The 17,734-nt window shown below is 44.2% G+C and overlaps 2 protein-coding genes and 1 long non-coding RNA gene across 5 annotated transcripts; 2 read left to right on the top strand and 1 right to left on the bottom strand.

The window, feature by feature from the left end:
- The first annotated feature begins 867 nt into the window (after window positions 1-867).
- hpdb (4-hydroxyphenylpyruvate dioxygenase b) lies at window positions 868-7,291 on the top strand. Of its 2 annotated transcripts, none has more exons than XM_046386841.1 (14): window positions 868-1,376; window positions 1,505-1,531; window positions 2,005-2,067; window positions 2,420-2,620; window positions 2,736-2,778; window positions 3,168-3,250; window positions 3,338-3,427; window positions 4,037-4,140; window positions 4,237-4,314; window positions 5,417-5,579; window positions 5,658-5,729; window positions 5,813-5,935; window positions 6,478-6,594; window positions 6,683-7,291. In XM_046386841.1, the coding sequence occupies exons 1-14, from the start codon at window positions 1,374-1,376 to the stop codon at window positions 6,791-6,793; spliced, it is 1,278 nt and encodes a 425-aa protein (XP_046242797.1). In that variant the 5' UTR covers window positions 868-1,373; the 3' UTR covers window positions 6,794-7,291. The 2 variants fall into 2 exon arrangements, with proteins under 2 accessions (XP_046242797.1, XP_046242798.1); XM_046386842.1 differs by having other exon boundaries at window positions 880-1,376; window positions 2,420-2,524.
- Window positions 7,246-16,918, bottom strand: LOC124058018 (histone-lysine N-methyltransferase SETD1B-like). Of its 2 annotated transcripts, none has more exons than XM_046386839.1 (18): window positions 16,292-16,918; window positions 15,930-16,082; window positions 15,685-15,795; window positions 14,928-15,198; window positions 14,727-14,839; window positions 13,564-14,586; window positions 12,711-13,442; window positions 12,186-12,302; window positions 12,013-12,091; window positions 11,725-11,921; window positions 11,442-11,565; window positions 10,922-11,350; window positions 9,370-10,380; window positions 8,949-9,115; window positions 8,741-8,866; window positions 8,038-8,157; window positions 7,749-7,886; window positions 7,246-7,625 (listed from the first exon to the last, which is right to left on the bottom strand). In XM_046386839.1, the coding sequence occupies exons 2-18, from the start codon at window positions 16,065-16,067 to the stop codon at window positions 7,452-7,454; spliced, it is 5,070 nt and encodes a 1,689-aa protein (XP_046242795.1). In that variant the 5' UTR covers window positions 16,068-16,082; window positions 16,292-16,918; the 3' UTR covers window positions 7,246-7,451. The 2 variants fall into 2 exon arrangements, with proteins under 2 accessions (XP_046242795.1, XP_046242794.1); XM_046386838.1 differs by having other exon boundaries at window positions 8,741-8,869.
- On the top strand, window positions 16,343-17,435 carry LOC124058023. The gene is made up of 3 exons (XR_006843199.1): window positions 16,343-16,477; window positions 17,131-17,171; window positions 17,286-17,435. It is a non-coding gene; the product is annotated as an uncharacterized LOC124058023 (long non-coding RNA).
- The last annotated feature ends 299 nt before the right edge of the window (window positions 17,436-17,734 follow it).

Consider the following 17,734-nt stretch of genomic DNA (forward strand, 5'->3'; position numbering starts at 1 on the left):
GAGCAGGACCAAGAAGCACTGGATGAAAGATGCGTGATGTCAAAGAGATTTTCAGTTTTTGAAAGTCGTCTGATTGAGGCTTTTCTGCTGATGGACCCTCATTTATGTCTTAACCTTGTGTGAAGCCACTTCATGGAGATAATTTTGGTCCAGTCAGCTGATGGAAGCTCATTTATTTCTCATTTGTCTTCCATTTTTTATCTTCCTCCTTCATGTTCTTTGCCAGAACACCTGGTCCAGACTGGACCCCCTCTGATGGACCCTGAAGAGATAATCATCTGATCTCACCTGATCTTACTTTCTCTGGGCTGATGAGTGTTTGTGTGATTTAAATCATTTTATTTAATCTGTCAAACCTGTTCTGACTTTGTCTTTCACTCGGTCCCTGCAGGGTCCCCTGATGGTTTGACTTTCCTTGGGGGTTTGTTGCAGGATTATTTGAGGCATAAAGAGAAAGTCTGGTTGCTGCAGCAGGTTCCTGTAAGAGTGGTTTAATCTTCACACTGAATATGTAGTTATTTATTCACCTATTTTTCATATTTTCATTTGCTGTCTTTTGTCTGGAAGTGCATCATGGTTAAAGTCTAATTCTGTGCATTTTTCAGATGTTGCACTGTTGACCAACACTGTGTACAAATTAAAGCCTGTCAACAGCACCAGCTGAAACCCATAAATCCAACATGTTAAAAAGTCCCAAAAACAAGTACAACAGCTACGAAAGGATCAAATGGATCAACTTGATGATAGATGCATCACATTTTACACAGTAAGCACTTAACGGGAGCTTTAATCCCCCCAGATGAGTTTTTAACCGGAATAATCCGAGTCATTGGATTGATGTGATGGAGGGCCTTTCAAGGCGTCCACTCTGCTCAGCGCCTGTGAGCCAATAAGAGCCCTGCATGAGTGAGCCTCCTCTCACCACTAAACGCTAACACATGGACGACCTCTTCTGGGGGGAAACAGCAGCTGTAATTCTAAACCTGCGTGGACAAACACCTTTCCTCATGCAGATCAAGAGTCTGGATTCATTCAGTACCAAATCTGATTTCATATGATGCATCATGAAGCCGTGAAAAATCACTCCGATGTAAAATTTACCCCAAGACTCATCATGATCAGCTGCACCAACCGAAAACAGCGAATCAAGAGATGAAATCCACTCAGTCCTCTGCTAAGTTGACAAGTTTTCCCATGCAATCATTGTGTAACAGCAAAAGTGCACCGAGCATCAATCCTCCTCCTCCTCCTCATCTCCCTCCTCCTCCTCCTCACCGGTGGGTGTGCATCTAGAAACTTCCCTCTCGGTTTTTAACTTCTGAAGTTCCAAGCAGTTTTCATTCTGACAGTCAGCTCAGGTCACCGGGAACAAGATGGTGAGCTCACAGCTGAATCATTTTGAATGGTTTTCTGCTGTTAACCTGTGACTGACATAACTTTTGTCACTGTGGAGACTCTTTTCTCTATAATGTAATGACTTACTGATGTGCTTTTTTTATCACAGACAACATACCAAGACAAAGGCGAGAAGGTAGGTGGAATGATGTGTTGTACTGCTGAGTAGAGCTGCAGAAACTGTGTGATTAATCGATTGGTTGATAGAAAGAAAATTGATTGCCAACTATTTGGTAAAATGTCAAAGGTTTGCTGGTCCAAGCTTCTTAAAAGTGCAGATTTGCTGTTTTTTTTCTGTTGTTCATGAGCACAGATGAAGAGTCTTTGGACTGTTGATTAAACCAATTCAAAGACTTTACTTTGGGCTCTGAGAAATTAGTTGTTAAAGTAAGCGTCAGGCTGCTCGATGGGGATGATAAATGTTGGCTGCTGAGTGGAGGTTATTCAGTGTGTTGCTGGTATTAAGCCGATAAATGCAGAGAGGAAAAACCGCTGCACTAAAGCCAGGCTTTTAATGCCACTAATCCAGCATTTGTTGGTGTTAATGTTGCTCCAGATTGCCTCCCCCTCCAGGCACTGTGCTCAACTGTTGTTTCCTCTTGTCTTCAGCACGAGCAGGGCAGGTTCCTCTGCTTTGATCACCTAACGTTCTGGGTTGGAAATGCAAAACAGGTAATTTAACTCAAACATTCTCCACTTTCTTCACGCACTTTATCATTTTTTTCTCTCTGATGGGGGGCCAGACCACACACTCAGAGAGGCTACTGGTTCTCCAGAGGGGTGGAGGGGGCTTACTCGTTACGTTCTGTGTATGCACCAATCATCAAGACAAATTCCTAGTAATGTGAAACCTCTTCACTTACATGGCAATAAAGTCAATTCTGATTCTGATGTAAAACCTCAATCACACTGAGTCGAGCCTCGCTGGTCACCAGCAGGTGGTGCCATCAGGACGTTTTGAGGCCACCTCGCTGTAGCATGTGATGAGAGTTTTCAGTGACTTCATGTTGATTGTCTTCAACAGGCTGCATCATATTACTGTAACAAGCTGGGATTTGAGCCTTTGGCTTATCAGGGCCTGGAGACGGGCAGTCGGGAAATGGTGTCCCACGCAGTCAAGCAGGGAAAGGTGAGCCTGGGAGAACAGCACCAATCAATCAATCAGTCAACCAATCAGAATATCAGTAATCACATCAGAAAAGTTTGTTTAGTGCAAAGACGAGAGGTTGGTTCAGTCGGATTATCTGAGTGTTTTCATATCACAGCTTTCAGTCAGAAAAACTGAACTCAGATGGTAGAAAAGCAAACGTAATGTTGTGTTTTCACTTTGTGTTTCACAGATCATTTATGTGTTCTCATCCGCCCTCAACCCTGGAAACAAAGGTACAGCGTGGGGGAGAAGTACTCACATGTTGTACTATGAGTAACAATACCACAGCGTAGGAAGTCATGCGTTTAAGTTTACAAAAGTGTTAACAACATAAAAAAAAACTCATTTGGTTAAATAGCATTTTTCAGAATAATGTATGTTTTATGATTGGATTATAATTACTGATGCATTCATGTTTAAAGGAGGTTTAAATACTTTAGATGGTTTATCTGAATTTTCCCTCAACTGGAAAAGAATTATACAAAACATTTCCTGAAGCATCCTGACTTGTCAAATTAAGACGAGAGAGCATCAAGGAAATTTTATTGTTTAGCAGCCCCTCCTGTAGATTTAGTACAAACATGCTTTTGAATCAGAGTTTGACATCCTCTCGTTTCCTCAGAGATGGGGGATCATTTGGTCAAGCACGGGGACGGCGTGAAGGATGTTGCCTTCACAGTGCGGGACTGTGACTTCCTCGTGCAGGTAAATGCTGCAGTTTCAAATGCTTTTCCGACACATTTAACTGAAGGCTTTTAAGGCTCGTGTTTTCGCTCACATCGTGGTCCACAGAAAGCCCGGGAGCGAGGTGCAGTAGTCCTGAAGGAGCCCCACAGCCTGGAGGACGAGCACGGTGAAGTCAGGCTGGCTGTGCTTCAGACGGTAAGACGTTTCCACCACTGTAATGCAGCTGTAGTGGGCTCTATTTCTTTGTATTGTTCAGTCATTAGTATGTGTGTGGTTTTTTAATGTCTACGTCTGTTCTTTTTTTCTGTTCAGAGTTTCAACAAACAGCTCATCAAAACAAAATTAGTTGCCAACTTTTCTGATAATTAATTAATCGTTTTTCAAACATAAAAGCCACACGTTTGCTGGTCGCAGCCTCTTAAATGCCAGGATTTGCTGCTTTTTCTTCTGTCAAACATGACAGTAAATTAAGAATCTTTGGGTTTTGGACTGTTGGTTGGACAAAAGAAGAAATTTGAAAGACATCACTTCGGGCTCTGGGAAATCATAACGAGCATTTTCCTGATTTCCTGACGTTTTATAGTGTGAACACTGGATCTCCTCAGTAATCGGCACATCAGTGGACGTTGAAAAACGTTGTTAGTTGCTGCTGAGCTTCTTCTAGCTGTTTGTAATGAATTCTTGTTCTGCTTTTGTCAGTGTATTTTGATACATCGAAACGTGAAAAATAATGTGAAAATTTAATAAACAAACTGAGGTAAAAAGTGAAAAGAAATTTGTCAGACGTGCTTCTGTCTGCTGCAGTATGGCGACACCACACACACGCTCGTGGAGAGGACCGGATACAGCGGCTTGTTCCTGCCAGGCTTCCATCCCCCGCTGTTCAAAGACCCCTCGTTAGCCAAACTGTGAGTCTACTTAAGTTATTACAGAGTTCATAAAACGATAAAGTCAGAAGGACAGATCATGAACTGTTGGCTTGTCACGCTTTTGCTTCCACGCAGACCAAGTGGAAACCTGAGCTTCATTGATCACGTTGTGGGAAACCAGCCGGACAATGAGATGGTTCCTGTGGTGGACTGGTAATCGACTCAACACACCTGCTGACGTCACCTACAAGTCAGAGGGGTGGATGAGAGGAGGGTTCAAAGGGCATCTGACTCTTGCATAACTCGACTTTTATGGCACGAGTCCTTCATCAGCATGACTTGGCATTTTCTTAAGTGGCTCTCCAGCGGGCCTCCACATCTGGATCCTGTTTTCACCCCATCATAGAAGCACGAAAAGGCGGGGAAAGGCTGTTCTCTAAATGAGCCTGCTCATTGGTTAATCCTGAAAAGAGGGGAGTTGCAAAAGCTGGAGGTTTTTAGAAATGAAGGACCTCATGCCTCTTAATTCAAAAAGTCACGATTCATGTTTAGCAGGCTGCGATTCTCAACCACGAGATGGTTGAAGCAGCATCGGCTCTGGGCATGTAGTTACTTAACAGACATCTCAGGAACGTTCTAAGGATGTTCCACCCACCTGCAAGACAAAAAGGCTATTATAGCTGAAATAATCCTTTTAGGGAATAAAGAAGGAAGGCTGGTGCTTTCCAGTGCTGAGCCTGATTTTACAGCAGGAGCTTTCATCCTTTTGTATCTTAAAGCCCACTTCTGGTTGTTGAAACATGGCTGAGGACCACCCTCCTAAATAGATCACAAAAAAATAAATAAATGAAACGGAACCAGACTGTGTGAGAGGTCTGAAGATTAACACCCATGTTAAAAATCTTCCTTGGTGGCCATTTAAACTTTAGGGCCCACTTCAAAGCTATAATAAAATCATCATTCTGGCAAAATTTTAAACAAGAAACTTTATTTCCAGTGCACATCTGATTGCAACTCATTCAAAGCAGCAAACACCAGGAGCAAAGAACACATTTTTGTCGGATCCTTGAACCAGATAGATAGATAGATACTTTATTGATCCCAAGGGAAATTCAAGACTGGCTTCCAGTTTAACAGCAGATTGATTTCAAGGCCCGACTTTCCGTCTGTATGTCACCTCAAGCTGTGCAGGTCTCTGGCTTTTGAACTGATTTAAACGTGTCTGTATTTGTTAGTCTGTAAAACACTCTGTATAACCTCGCCTGGCGTGACGTTTGAACCTCCGTCGCTGTCCATCTCCTCACGATGCTCACAGGTATCAAAGAAATCTTCTCTTTCACCGCTTCTGGTCAGTGGATGACAAGCAGCTTCAGACGGAGTTCAGTGCCCTGCGCTCCATCGTCGTGGCGAACTACGAGGAGACCGTGAAGATGCCCATCAACGAGCCTGCCATGGGGAAGAGAAAGTCTCAGATCCAGGCGAGTTCTTCACACTTTGATGTGCACGTGAGCCTGAAATGATTTACTTTTGGTTAAACAACGTTTTCACCCTCACAGGAGTATGTGGAGTACTACGGAGGTCCAGGAGTGCAGCATATAGCCATGAACACACCGGATATCATCACTGCAGTAAGTCTACAGAACACTCTGGCTTTGTGTGTGTGTGAATGCATCCCGAAAGCAGCAGCAGTAAAGCTGTGGCGGATTCGCAGATTCGTAACCTGAAGGAGCGTGGGATGGAGTTCATGTCCGTGCCTGACACCTACTACGACCAGCTGAGGGAGAAGCTGAAACACTCAAAGGTCAAAATCTTAGAGGACCTGGACATCCTGCAGGTCAGATCATATTTTAAAGGCGCAGTTCACTGCAAAACCAAAACTACATATGTTTCTTTTCACCTGTAGGGCTGTTTATCCATCTAGACGGTTTTGATGTGAGTCCTGAGATACTGGCTGTAGAGATGGTCGCCTTCTCTTGAATATAATGGAACCAGATGACACCTTGTGGTGTTCAAAACACCAGAAAATAAATAAATATATAAATAAAAAAAAATACACCTGAAAAACTCAAGAGCAATGCAGCACTTAAGTACATTTAATATCATGTAGTTTACGACTTTTTTTCATGCACTACTCCTGTGTGTGACTTTCACTATTACTAAAATAATATGTTAGCATGAAAATGTTTTACCTTTACTCAAATGTGACCTTTGGGTCCTTTCTACAACACTTAAGCAAAGGATCTTAATACCAACACTGGTGAACAAAATGACAACAAACACACGCTGAGTCAACCATTCAGCTTCACAACAACCTCATTAAGTAATTAAGAGAAATTCAGTACAGTATCAGTATCTTCTGATCTCACTCACACCCAGGAGCTAAGGATCTTGGTGGACTACGACGACAATGGCTATTTACTTCAGATCTTCACCAAACCAGTCCAGGATCGGCCCACTGTGTTCTTGGAGGTCATTCAGAGAAACAACCACCAGGTGAGGGCGCCACACAAACAGCACAGAACAATAATGTCTGGGATGTGAAAGGCCGCAACAGTAACTTAAATACGTGATTTGTCCACAGGGCTTTGGTGCAGGAAACTTCAAGTCTCTTTTTGAAGCCATTGAAGCAGATCAGCACGCTCGAGGAAACCTGACTGTCCTGACATCAAATGGAGTCTCAGAGAACATGTGATCCCAGACCTCAATAAGTCTCAGTTTACTACAAAAACACACTTAACTTAAGAGCATTATATTCTACATCGGTACTCTGATAATAAGAATTCACAAAGCATGTTTATTAAAGCTGTGATTCTTTTCATTTTTTTACTTGCATGTTTTATTACATTTATTTTATAAGTATGTGTTTAAAGGTACTTCATGTTATCAAGAAGAGTACATCCCAACTTAACATTCACAAGGCAACACTTTCTCTTTACAAAATGTCAACAGGTGAAACTGATATCACTGAAACAAGCTTGACTCAAGCAAAAGACCATTTAAGCTCTCGTGAATGAAAACATTTAACTGTACACGTTCATCTGGACGATTGTAACCGAGGGGCTTCACGAATCCACGGGGAAAGAGATTCACTGGATACTGGATGTTTTGTAATGTGGCTTTTGTTTTGTTTTAAGCAGACCAAGTGTTGGGTCCATTTTATTAAATCATTATTCACTGAGCAGCACCGCCACTCATCTGCAGTGCTTTTATGAGCTCCTGTATGGCCTCCGGACTGTTACTCACTGTACATTAAATGGGTTTTTCTGACACACCTTCAGGGTCTGCGTTAATATTCCAAGTACCTCACAACAACTTTGGCTCTTGACATAATGAGGACAGTTCGTCAGAGATCAGTTCAAGGAGCCACGGCAGCCTTCTGCTCCACACAAGCAGGGAATCTTTATTTCCTCAATGGGAAACTTGTAGTCGTAGGTGATCTCTTCGTTGATGCTTATCGGCTGCCGGGAGTATATCACTATCTTCTTCTGAGACTCCACAGTGATGATCTTTGCGTAGCAGTTGGGCTGCAAGGCAAACAAATCCACAAGTGCAAACTCTTGTCATTACAACGTTAAGTTATTTTGCCTCAAGGATTCCATCATTCAGAATCACTTTCTCCGAGCCCTGCATTACCAGCTCTTACTCACATTGCAGCTGTGGTTGATAAATCGGGCTAAGTTCCCACATTTAGTCGCATCGATGATGGTGTCCTGATCAACCCGGAACAAATAGCTGCTTCCTATGCCCTCATCCTCATATCTCCGCTCCCTCATATCAGCAATGACCTGAAGAGAAAGAAAAGAGATTCAAGCACAGGGTCCCACCAGGCCACTTCTGGGGAAGCTCGCATGGGCGAAAGCAGCTGACTTAAGAGCCATTTGTTAGAAATGATTTCATGCAAGTGATGTAAGAGATTTCTGTTTCCATTTGTCTTACCTGTCTGATGATTTGACCCACATACTCAATCACCATCTCATCTGCTGCTATGGGCTCCATGGCGAACAAGCCCCACTCATGGATGTGACTGCGGCTGAAACGAATCCTCTTCTTGCGGAACTGATTTAAGAAGATATGAAGAGTACTGAATACTGAGAGTACTGACACGGCCGTTAACTCACACAGAAAAATATGCATAATTTGTCTTGTGATTTCAGTGTTCCCACACATTCTTGAACATCAAATTCAAGGCCTTTCCATACTCAGTTCTCTCAAGTTCGAGGACCCAACACACAGTTAAGTATAAATTCAATCACTTTCAAAGACCTCCATGCCTGCTCTCTCACCTGCCTCCCATTTCCCTAATCAGCCTTAGCAGTACATAAACCAGCCCATCTCCTCTGGGTGCCTGACAGATTGTCCAGCCTTAGTTCCTGCAGTTTTCTGATCTTTGATTGTCTTTTGGTTTTGACCCTGAATGCTTCTGACCTTGGGTTTTCAGTTTGTCCCGGTTGATCCCTGCTAGTGGTATTCATATGACGTCGCTCATACAATTGTTCTGAGCATATGGGCCCACTTACACAACTCGGTTTTTGGATAAATGTGTGGTTTAGGAATGCTGCCTGCTACGAAATTCACATTCAATCTTAAGTTGAAGGCAGGGTTTTCACAGCTAGGTGTGCTTTAGTAATACCCTGCTTACCTTCAGCTGGTTAAACTTGACCAGGTCACTGTCACAGCTGAAAGAGGACAGCAGGCGACGCTGTTCGGACCTGAAGTCAGATCCAGATCGCAGCGAAGTCGGCTGCTGGGCTGGGAAGCACCTCCCCTGCTGAAATATGCGTATGTGTTAAACCCTGAATGTAACAAACTGGCCACTGAGATCACCACAGACATCCCCTGTTTAATACCTGAGTACTTGTAGATGGAAGCTCTGCTGTCAGCTTTGTGTGTTTGAGGTACTTCAGCTTATCTTTCTGGCTGATTTTGTAGAAACCTTCGCTGCGAGCAGAGCCGGTCCTGTGGTGAGGCTGCCAGGATTTGTGTTCGTCACTCTTCTCTTGGAGGACTTTAGTCAGTGAGCAGCAGTCAAGGATGTTAAGCGCCAGACGTGTGGACATGAGCCACATGACCTGAATTTGAGTCACAAATTCGATGACTTCAGACTTGACTTGACAAAATCAGAAAACACTTGCAGCCCAACAAGGACTGTAACACCAATAACACCTGACTTCACACCCATTCAGACATTATCAGTTAGGTCTCCCACTGCAAACTCCAATTTTAGCATGAAACTTTGAAACTTTAGCATGAAACTGTTAAAAAGGATATGAGGATGAGACGTCCACAGGGTGTCACTGATCCACCCAAAGCCACTGTCCCGCTCTTGCAGCCCGTCATACGTGCACCGCAGCAGCCTTGCATCTTCCTCGTCCAGGCCCTCCTTCCAGACCCTGTGAAGTATCCTCCTCTCCTCACAGACAGAACGCCGTCTGTGAGCATTTCTTTTAAGCGTCCATTGCCGTTGATGCATTCTCCATCTCCTCTTTAGCCTCCTCAGCCGTTTTCTCCTCAGTAGGGATTTCTCTGTCTCTCTCCTGTTGTCCTCATCCAGAAGCCCTGGCATATTCTCCAGTCCCTGCAGGGGCTTCATTCTCACCCCTGAACTGATCCAGGTGCCCCTGCCATCAGCAGAGCCAGACGAAGACTCAGACAGGCTGCATGGGGAGGACACTGAGACAGGAGAACCACTGAGAGAATCATATAATAGCGGCTGTGAGGTGGTCACCATTTGTGTTTTCCTCCTGTGGACTATGTCTCTCCGCGGTACGATGATGTCCCTCCCGGGAGTCTTTGGAGCTGTGATGTATGGATTGTTAGACAGGCATGGCACAGAAAGTGGGCTACCAAGAGCTGGGAACATCGTTACGCTACTTTCTGTCATGGCTGCCTCTCTGCCTGGTGTCACTGGAGGTCTCCAAGTGCTGTACTGAGTCCATTCACTTCTATCCTCCCGACCAGGAGTTCTGGGCATATCTTGGTACGATGACGCCGGGGGATCAGAGGGAGCTATAATGAGCTCAGTTCTTGCAGGAGAGAGAGACAGGACTTCATCAGCAGAGTCCTGACCTTCCAGTTCAGCCACTATCCCCTTGCCTGGCGTTTGTGGTCGTTCCACCTCCTCCACATCTGGAGATGCCGGTTTTCTCCTTATCGGAAGGTCGGGGTCGCTGTCCACCAAGCAGCCAGTAGGAGTGAGAGGTCTCAGGTTTCCTATGTTCTCCAGAGACTCCTCAGTCCATTCAGGGCTCTCTATCTCAGTGTCAAGGTGTGGCTCCGCCGCTACACATAAATAACAAAAAAAATAATGTCATCATTCTGTCAATACGTTTGTTCAAACATTTTATTGAAATATCTCAAGGTCAACTTGAAATTTTCATCAGAAATTCAATCAATTCAGGTCAAAATCCTAAGAGGTTAATTCTCAAGATTTTGACAATCTCCTGACTTTTCCTTTAGCGCCACCAGCAAGCCAGTGAAATATTATTCAGTGAAATATCACAGCACCTACTTGAACGATTGGGACATGGATGGATCCCCTAACTTTCAATCTACAGTCACAATGAGGATGACTTTTCTGTTGAATTATGTTGATAATTACTGGATGGACTGCTGGGAAACTATGTACACACACTCATGATCCCAAGAGGATGAACTGTAATAGATTGACTATATAAAATTTTATTTTACTCGAACGCTCAAATGTACCACATTAGCGTTATTTCTGCCGCTTGTGGTCAAATTAGCACACAGTTTTCGTCTGACATCCATCCATGTCTGAACTGTTTCCGTGTACTGCTATACAACACGTTAGACATATAACCTGGATGTCCTGTAGGTGACAGGAGCCGTAGATGGTCCTGGTGTTCACTGGTCTGGAGCTCCATGATGGCATCCAAGTCACAGGCGTCTTGTTGACAGGATGTGTACTGGTTCTCCTCGGGTTCCTCATTGTGAAAAGGAGCAGGCCAGTCTGGCAGGCCCAATTCCAGCCGAGCACCGGGGGTTAGAGGCGCTGAGGGGGTGACGGGGCACTCAAGTTCCATCGACTCTTCATCTGACGATATGACTACACACTCGCCACTCCCGTCATCGTCGTCATCCTCCTCCTCCTCCTCCTCCATGTCGTCGTCCTCAGGACTGAGGTCAGAGCAGGACGAGTCCTCAAAGCTCTCAGAGGCACACGAGTCCGAGGAGCAGGAGTCTGATGAATAATCGCTTTCCTCCGAGTAGCTGCTCTCTGAAACAGTCTCTATGAGAGTAGGAAGAGTAAATATTTAGTTAAATGCACGTGATTAGTCAGGAGGATTCAGTATCAGCAGCTGTGTGGCATTTGAACGCACCGCTATCCAAGCACTGCACCCCATCACTAGTTTGGAAATCTTCATCCATTGGCCGTTTTTGTGCCAACTCCTTTTCTTCCTCAGGATGAGTATCACCTTCATCATCGTCATCATCTCTGTCACACTAATCAGAACAGCAGTCATCTTATTTCATTACAACACATGGACGGTTTAACATATTAATACTTTGTAGTCACACTGCCCTTCTGAACCGGCGGACATTTTTTTTGTAATTTTATTATTACTTTTCATACAAAATTCTCTTTTTTTCTTTTTTCTTTACCAGAATTCGAAGACCATCCTCAACTGGCACAAGATCATCCACTTTGTCTGACATTTTTTCTTCATCCTGAAGTCTGTTTTCTTCTTCTTTCCCTTCATCATCGTCATCGTCATCACTGTCAAGCTCATGCGGTCTTGCATGTCTGCGTTTGGCTTTCTCAGTTCTGCACACGTCATCACCCTTTTTCGCATCTGAAACCACACGGGAAGAGAACGACACAGTGGATTGAGCTGTTGTCTGGAATAAACGCTTGAGTTAAAGTAAATGAGCGTCACACAAAGCACCGACCAGAAGTTTCATGAGTGGAGCATGGCACATTTTCTCTCTCCTCTGATGCCACGGGATCACTGTCACTTTTCCTTTTTACCTGCACAACAGTAGTTTATTTCGCTTTACATGAATGCATCACTCAGGGGTCAAATGCTGGTGTGCTTTATATCACAGCAAGCAGATTAGTTTACCTTGAACGACGGCAGCGGAGGTTTTCTGCCCTGACCGCTGATGTGACTGAGGCGATTTATTAGTTTGCTCCTGTCCTCCACACCTGTTGCTCCACTTTTCAAAGGAGAAACTTGTATCTTATGAATAAAAAGAAAACAATAATAAACTTCTTGGCTCCGAAAGTGTACTTCCATCAAAGGAACCCAAAAAATGAAAATTCAGTCCATGCTGATGGACAGACGGGTGAAGTTTTGCCTGAGTTCAAAGATGAGAGCAACAAAAACTCATGATTTCTGCCTACCTCAGCATCTACCTGCTACCTGGAAGCTTGTGTCTTGCCTCGTGTCACCGCATGATCGTGTACAACGATTTTATTTGAGTGGCTACAGTGAAGATTCTGTCTTAACAACTTCGCCTAACTTTTTATCGACACAGGGGTGATAATGACTGAATTTTAAAAATGGCAAAGGACACAGATTTTCTTTTTGTCGTTCATGTGATTTCAATGACTGTTTTATAAACATTAAAGGATGTAAAGAGTTTACCTTTGTTTTCGTCTCTTGACAGTCCCACCAGTCCTCAAACACCTTGAACGCGACCCCTTCAATAATTCTGCGCGTAATGTCCTTCTTAATGATTAACCTCAGCTCATCCATGAAGATATCTAAAACTTTTTCCACTGTGACTTTGTGTGGGTTTTCCCTCACAGGTGGATAGTCTGGTGGCGGCACAAAGGGGTTAAACCTGGGAAAAGGTGGAGCGGGCCAGGGTGGTCGAGGGAAAGGTAAAGACCCGCTGCTGTGCCTTGGAGGATTCACCTTATCCAAAGGGCCTGCAGGCTGCGTGGTTAAGGGGTACACTGGAGGTGGAGCTGAAGGCGGCACCAACAAAGGTGGAGGGGGTCCAAGAAAAGGTGGAGGTGGAGGAACAGAAGGAGGAGGACGTGGTGGAATCGGCGGAGGAGGAATGGGGATGCCAGCGTGACGTACTGGACGTGGGATCCAGCCCGGAGGTGGGATGGGGATGGTGCCATTTGGCAGGCGAGGCGGGACAGGAGGAAGAGGTGGGGGAAAGGGAGGAGGGGGGAAAGGGAAAGGGGTGACTGGTGGATGGGAGTATGGAGGCCGAATGGCAGGAGGAGTTTGAGAGGTTGCGGTGCCATTGAGAGACGAAAAGGACGGAGGCTGAGGAACAGAGGAAATCTCTTTCTTGAGTGCCAAAGATCCAGACGGTCTGTTGGCTGAGGGATTCTTATCCTCATTTAATTCATGAGACTCCTGAGTAAGACAGAAAAAAATCTGTATGATTGATTTACAGCACAAACGCTTTCACATCGATAACATATTAACTGTTATTTTAACTGTCATCACAATGTACAAAACGACCTAGAGGAATTACCTTCGGACAAGATAACGACTGGAACGCTTCTGCATCCATTTCGTTGTCTGAGTGAGTCCTCCTTTCAAAATGTGTGAAATCAGACGAAGCAGGAGACTGGCAGCTCCTTGTAAGAAACGAAACAGCTCGAGTAGTTTCATCCTCTTCATTTTCAATGCGCCACGTTGGACTAACATCTGGCGGATCGTTGTAGGAGCTCTGGAGACCGGCTGTGAGGGATGTACAAGAGACCAAAGTGCAGACAGGCTGGTCATCAGAGCGAGGGGAGGTATTAGCTAAGGGCGAGGTCGGGCTGTCCTGAGAGCTCACATCAGCCTCCAAAGTCTCTCTACTGAAGTAAGAGGAATCAGCATTCTGGCTGTTTATCAGCAAACTTTCAATGCGGGAGTCCAGACTCTCTGCAGCAGGTGGAGGTAACTCTGTTACGCGTGCGTGGTTATCCGATGGGGATGATGCTGCCGTCGGCTGGTCAGCTGTGAAATTAATGCTCAGGATGCTGAAAGTGTTGCAGTTCGGGTGTAAAGCATCAGAGATGGACTCGTCTCTGGACTCCTGACAGGAGGAGGCGAGGTTAAAGGAAGCTTCTGTATTACCTTGAGTAGAAGATGGTGCATTGTGGTCCCACAATGAAAGCTGCTGACTGCTAGATTGTAATTGGTTAGACAGGGAGTGCGGTTGGCCATGTTTCAAAAATAAGCTGACATCTGAGACTTCGCCTGATCCCCTGTGATGCCTGGCGGGCTTACGATGGCAAAGCTCTCGCCTTAAAGGTTTGTGAACACTATAAGCAGAGGGCTCCCCCTGGAGGACTGGAGTTGCCTGAAGACTGGAGTAGCAAGAGTCCTGGGAGAGAGGAGTCGCGGAGAAGCAAGGAGTGCGGGGGGTTCCCTGAGAACATGGTGTAAGCCCAAAGCTGCAGGGCGTATCCTGCCAAATACTGGAGTAGGCTGTGTCCAGAGAGAGGGGGGTGGAGATGCTGGTGGGGCTGGAGACACTCGTCAATTGATGTGTGGCTGCGCTGCCCTGAAAGACACGGATGATACGGAAAAAAAACATTAACGTTAGAGAAAAACGTGTTAATTCAACAGCTGGTTTATAAATACTGAATGAACGAATGATTACGTCACTGCTCAAACCACTACAAGCAACATTAAAATGTTCACCAGCAAACTGTCGATTAGGCTTTGAAGAGCTCGCTCACTGCTGCCCACTGGCAACGTCGATGGAGTGTAAACGCCACGCAAGAGGAGCTGGACGTATCGCGCCCTGTTTTCGCCTGAGGAAGGGTGCACGTTACACTCAAAACAGTAACATTTATACTCTCTGTACATAATAATGCTCTGTACTTTGACAGTTACTGTTACCTTTAGGATCGATCTCCACGTGGATTATGTTTCCCATCACTGACGTCTGATGGAGATGCTCGACGGCGTCTCTTGCGGCCTTCACTGTATCGAAGACGACTTTTGCGATCCCTAAATGCTTCTTGTTTTTGGGGTTGTAAAATATTTCCACACTCTCAATGTTCCCATATTTTTTGCACATGCTAGTCAAGAAGGCCTCCCTTACATTGTCGTTCAACCTGGAAAACGTCACTTCTTTGGGAGGAACGGGACCAACGTACCACTCATCAACCTGAAAGCACATTAACAACTATCATTATTATTATTATTAGTTATTATTGGGGTCATTATATGAAGCTTTGGTCGAATAAGCTCAAGTACTATGTTACTACAACAAAGATATTTGTATTTTACTTGAGTATTTTTATTTCACATTACATTATACTTTTACTCCACAATTCAAAGGTAAATATTCTACTTTTAACACTGCTACATTTATTTGACAGCTGTGGTTAGTAGTAGTAGTGCTTATGAAATAAGACACATTCTTGTAAAGATAAAACTACCCAAAAACAACTGTATTAACAATTAGCTTCTTACACATTAATGTAATAACGATGACACTGATGTATATAAAGATCTAATCACAATGCAATAAAAAGCTTTCATTTTAATACCCTAAGAACATCTCCTGAGTGTTTTCACAGTGTGGTATTGGCACTTTGCCTACAGTCAAACACCTGGCTGCTTCGTCCACTTCTGATTAACAGGATCCTACCTTAAATTTAGTGACCACAAGGTCAGTCTTGTTGCTTTTGCTCCACAGGCGGCAGATGCGCGGATCTCTGACTGTCCCCACAGGAAACAGACCTACCGGTAAGTCCTCAACCTGCTCAGGTAAACAACACCCATCAGCACCATCACGGAACACGTACCTGTCTGCTCGGCGCATTGTTACGGCGGCAAAACATGTCGACAAGTAATTATCTATGAAATCATAAGGATATATTTGAAAAGGCTCACGGGTATGTTGAAATGTTGTCCGTCATAGCGGTACACTTTGTACAGTCCTTTTGTCAGTGCAGGGTCAATAATCAACTTGCAACTTCTCCAGTGCTGAGGCGGCGTCTCTCTCTCTGCTGTTGGTTTTTCGCTTTCCATCACATTCGTCAAAACCTGGAAACAGAAGGGCGCACAGCGTCTGATGTCGAGAAATATCAGCTGGCTTACATTAGTCCTCCACTGGAGGCTAACACGCCCCGACAGGTGATGTAGAGCATCACCTGGAGCGCTTTTATCCTTCACTAAAACACAGCAGGATGTCAGATGAAGCGTGTCCACACATTTCAAGCCGAGTCTAACCAAAAGTGTTTTATCTGCCTCACCTGTACCAGGGTTTCATCCTTTGCTGCAGCAACATTGTGGAAAATCTGCTGTTATTTTCGGTGTTTTCACAGTTCCAAGTCTCCAAAGGTTGGAGAATGTATCCATCCGCCAGCGCACAGGGACGGGATACAGATCCAAAGGTGAGGCGGAAGAACACAAGACGTTGGAGGGAGGCAGGTAAACAGGTGACAAGGGCATCTTCAGGAGTTTCCATACCGCTTTATGATCCAGAAATCATGTATTTTGACATCAATATGATAATTTTAGGCCTATATTGTCCGAATAAATTAAATAAATCCATTCAAATATTTACATTATATATGAAATTTACCTTTACCAAGTTTATTTAGAACATAAATGAGATGACTGAATTGAAATGAGTGATACCCAGATACCCGTCACAACACGGGCAGGTGGGAACGTGACAACATCAGCACAAAAACATACCGACAGCAAAGAAAAGTTAGAAAGCTGCAAAAACATCATGTTATGTAAATCAGAGAGCACAAACAAACATGTGTGCACAACCAGATCAACATAGTAGATGCAGTATATTGGGAAGGCATATTTATATACAGACGTGTATTTATGCATATTGAATACAATCGTGCCTTAATAAATGAATAAGAAAAATGAAAGGTATAATATGAACAATATCTTGTCTTTTTTATTTTATTTACTTTTTTTGTCCAATTGTTTCTTTCTTCTGCATCTTTAAGTTATGTTGTCAAGTCAGCATGTGTGAAATGTGCATTACCAGCCTTTATCAAGTGACTCATTAAAAAACTGTATCTGATACTGTATGACTGATGTTATGTATGTGCTCTATAACACACAGGTACTCAGACAGAAGACGGAGGAGCAGCTAATTAAGAGAAGGTAGGATGGTTTGTGTGTTTCAAGGTGTCCCAGACAGCATTTTGAAAACCTTTTTATCTGTTCTTACCACCTCCATGATGGTGTACCTGTAAGTCATAACCCAGGGCCAAACAGAAACTGATCTCAGTTTCTGTTTGGCTCTGGATTATCTCTGCACTGCAGGACCTGCAGTCACTGGCAGCATCCTTCCTCATCTGTCTTTTAACAAAACACGTCCCAGAAAGGATCGAGAGCAAACAGAGGAGACGCCAGCCGGCGAGAGGAGTTCAAGGTTGTTATTGTAGGAGACAAGGGGAGACAGTTTACACAAAAGGAGTCTTTCCAGAGGTAAGCAGCCTAACACACACATCTTCAGATCTGCTGTGTGTTATGTATTTTCATCCCAAAATAGTAATGGATGCTGGCTGAAATCCACTTTACTGTCAAGACTAAACTCAGTCAAATGTTTGAAATTCAAATCAGCAGTGAGGCATTAACTGAAAAAAAAAAAAAAATCAAAAGTCATTTTCTCTCAGGATTATGTCCTGTCTGTGTTTGTCAAAAGTGCTGTAAATCTGAGGCCA

The sequence above is a fragment of the Scatophagus argus genome, chromosome 4, assembly GCF_020382885.2.
Source record: "Scatophagus argus isolate fScaArg1 chromosome 4, fScaArg1.pri, whole genome shotgun sequence".
NCBI lineage: Eukaryota > Metazoa > Chordata > Actinopteri > Scatophagidae > Scatophagus > Scatophagus argus.

Excerpts from the sequence above, each read along its gene's own strand:
- LOC124058018 (XM_046386838.1), bottom strand. The coding sequence starts at position 16,067 with ATGGAAAGCGAAAAACCAACAGCAGAGAGAGAGACGCCGCCTCAGCAC. Across the intron at positions 12,092-12,185 it reads CTCCGCTGCCGTCGTTCAAG|GTAAAAAGGAAAAGTGACAG; the intron begins GTAAACTAATCT and ends ACTGTTGTGCAG. Across the intron at positions 11,922-12,012 it reads CTCCACTCATGAAACTTCTG|TTTCAGATGCGAAAAAGGGT; the intron begins GTCGGTGCTTTG and ends CTTCCCGTGTGG.
- hpdb (XM_046386841.1), top strand. Across the intron at positions 2,621-2,735 it reads GTTTAGTGCAAAGACGAGAG|ATCATTTATGTGTTCTCATC; the intron begins GTTGGTTCAGTC and ends TGTGTTTCACAG. Across the intron at positions 3,428-4,036 it reads GGCTGGCTGTGCTTCAGACG|TATGGCGACACCACACACAC; the intron begins GTAAGACGTTTC and ends TGTCTGCTGCAG.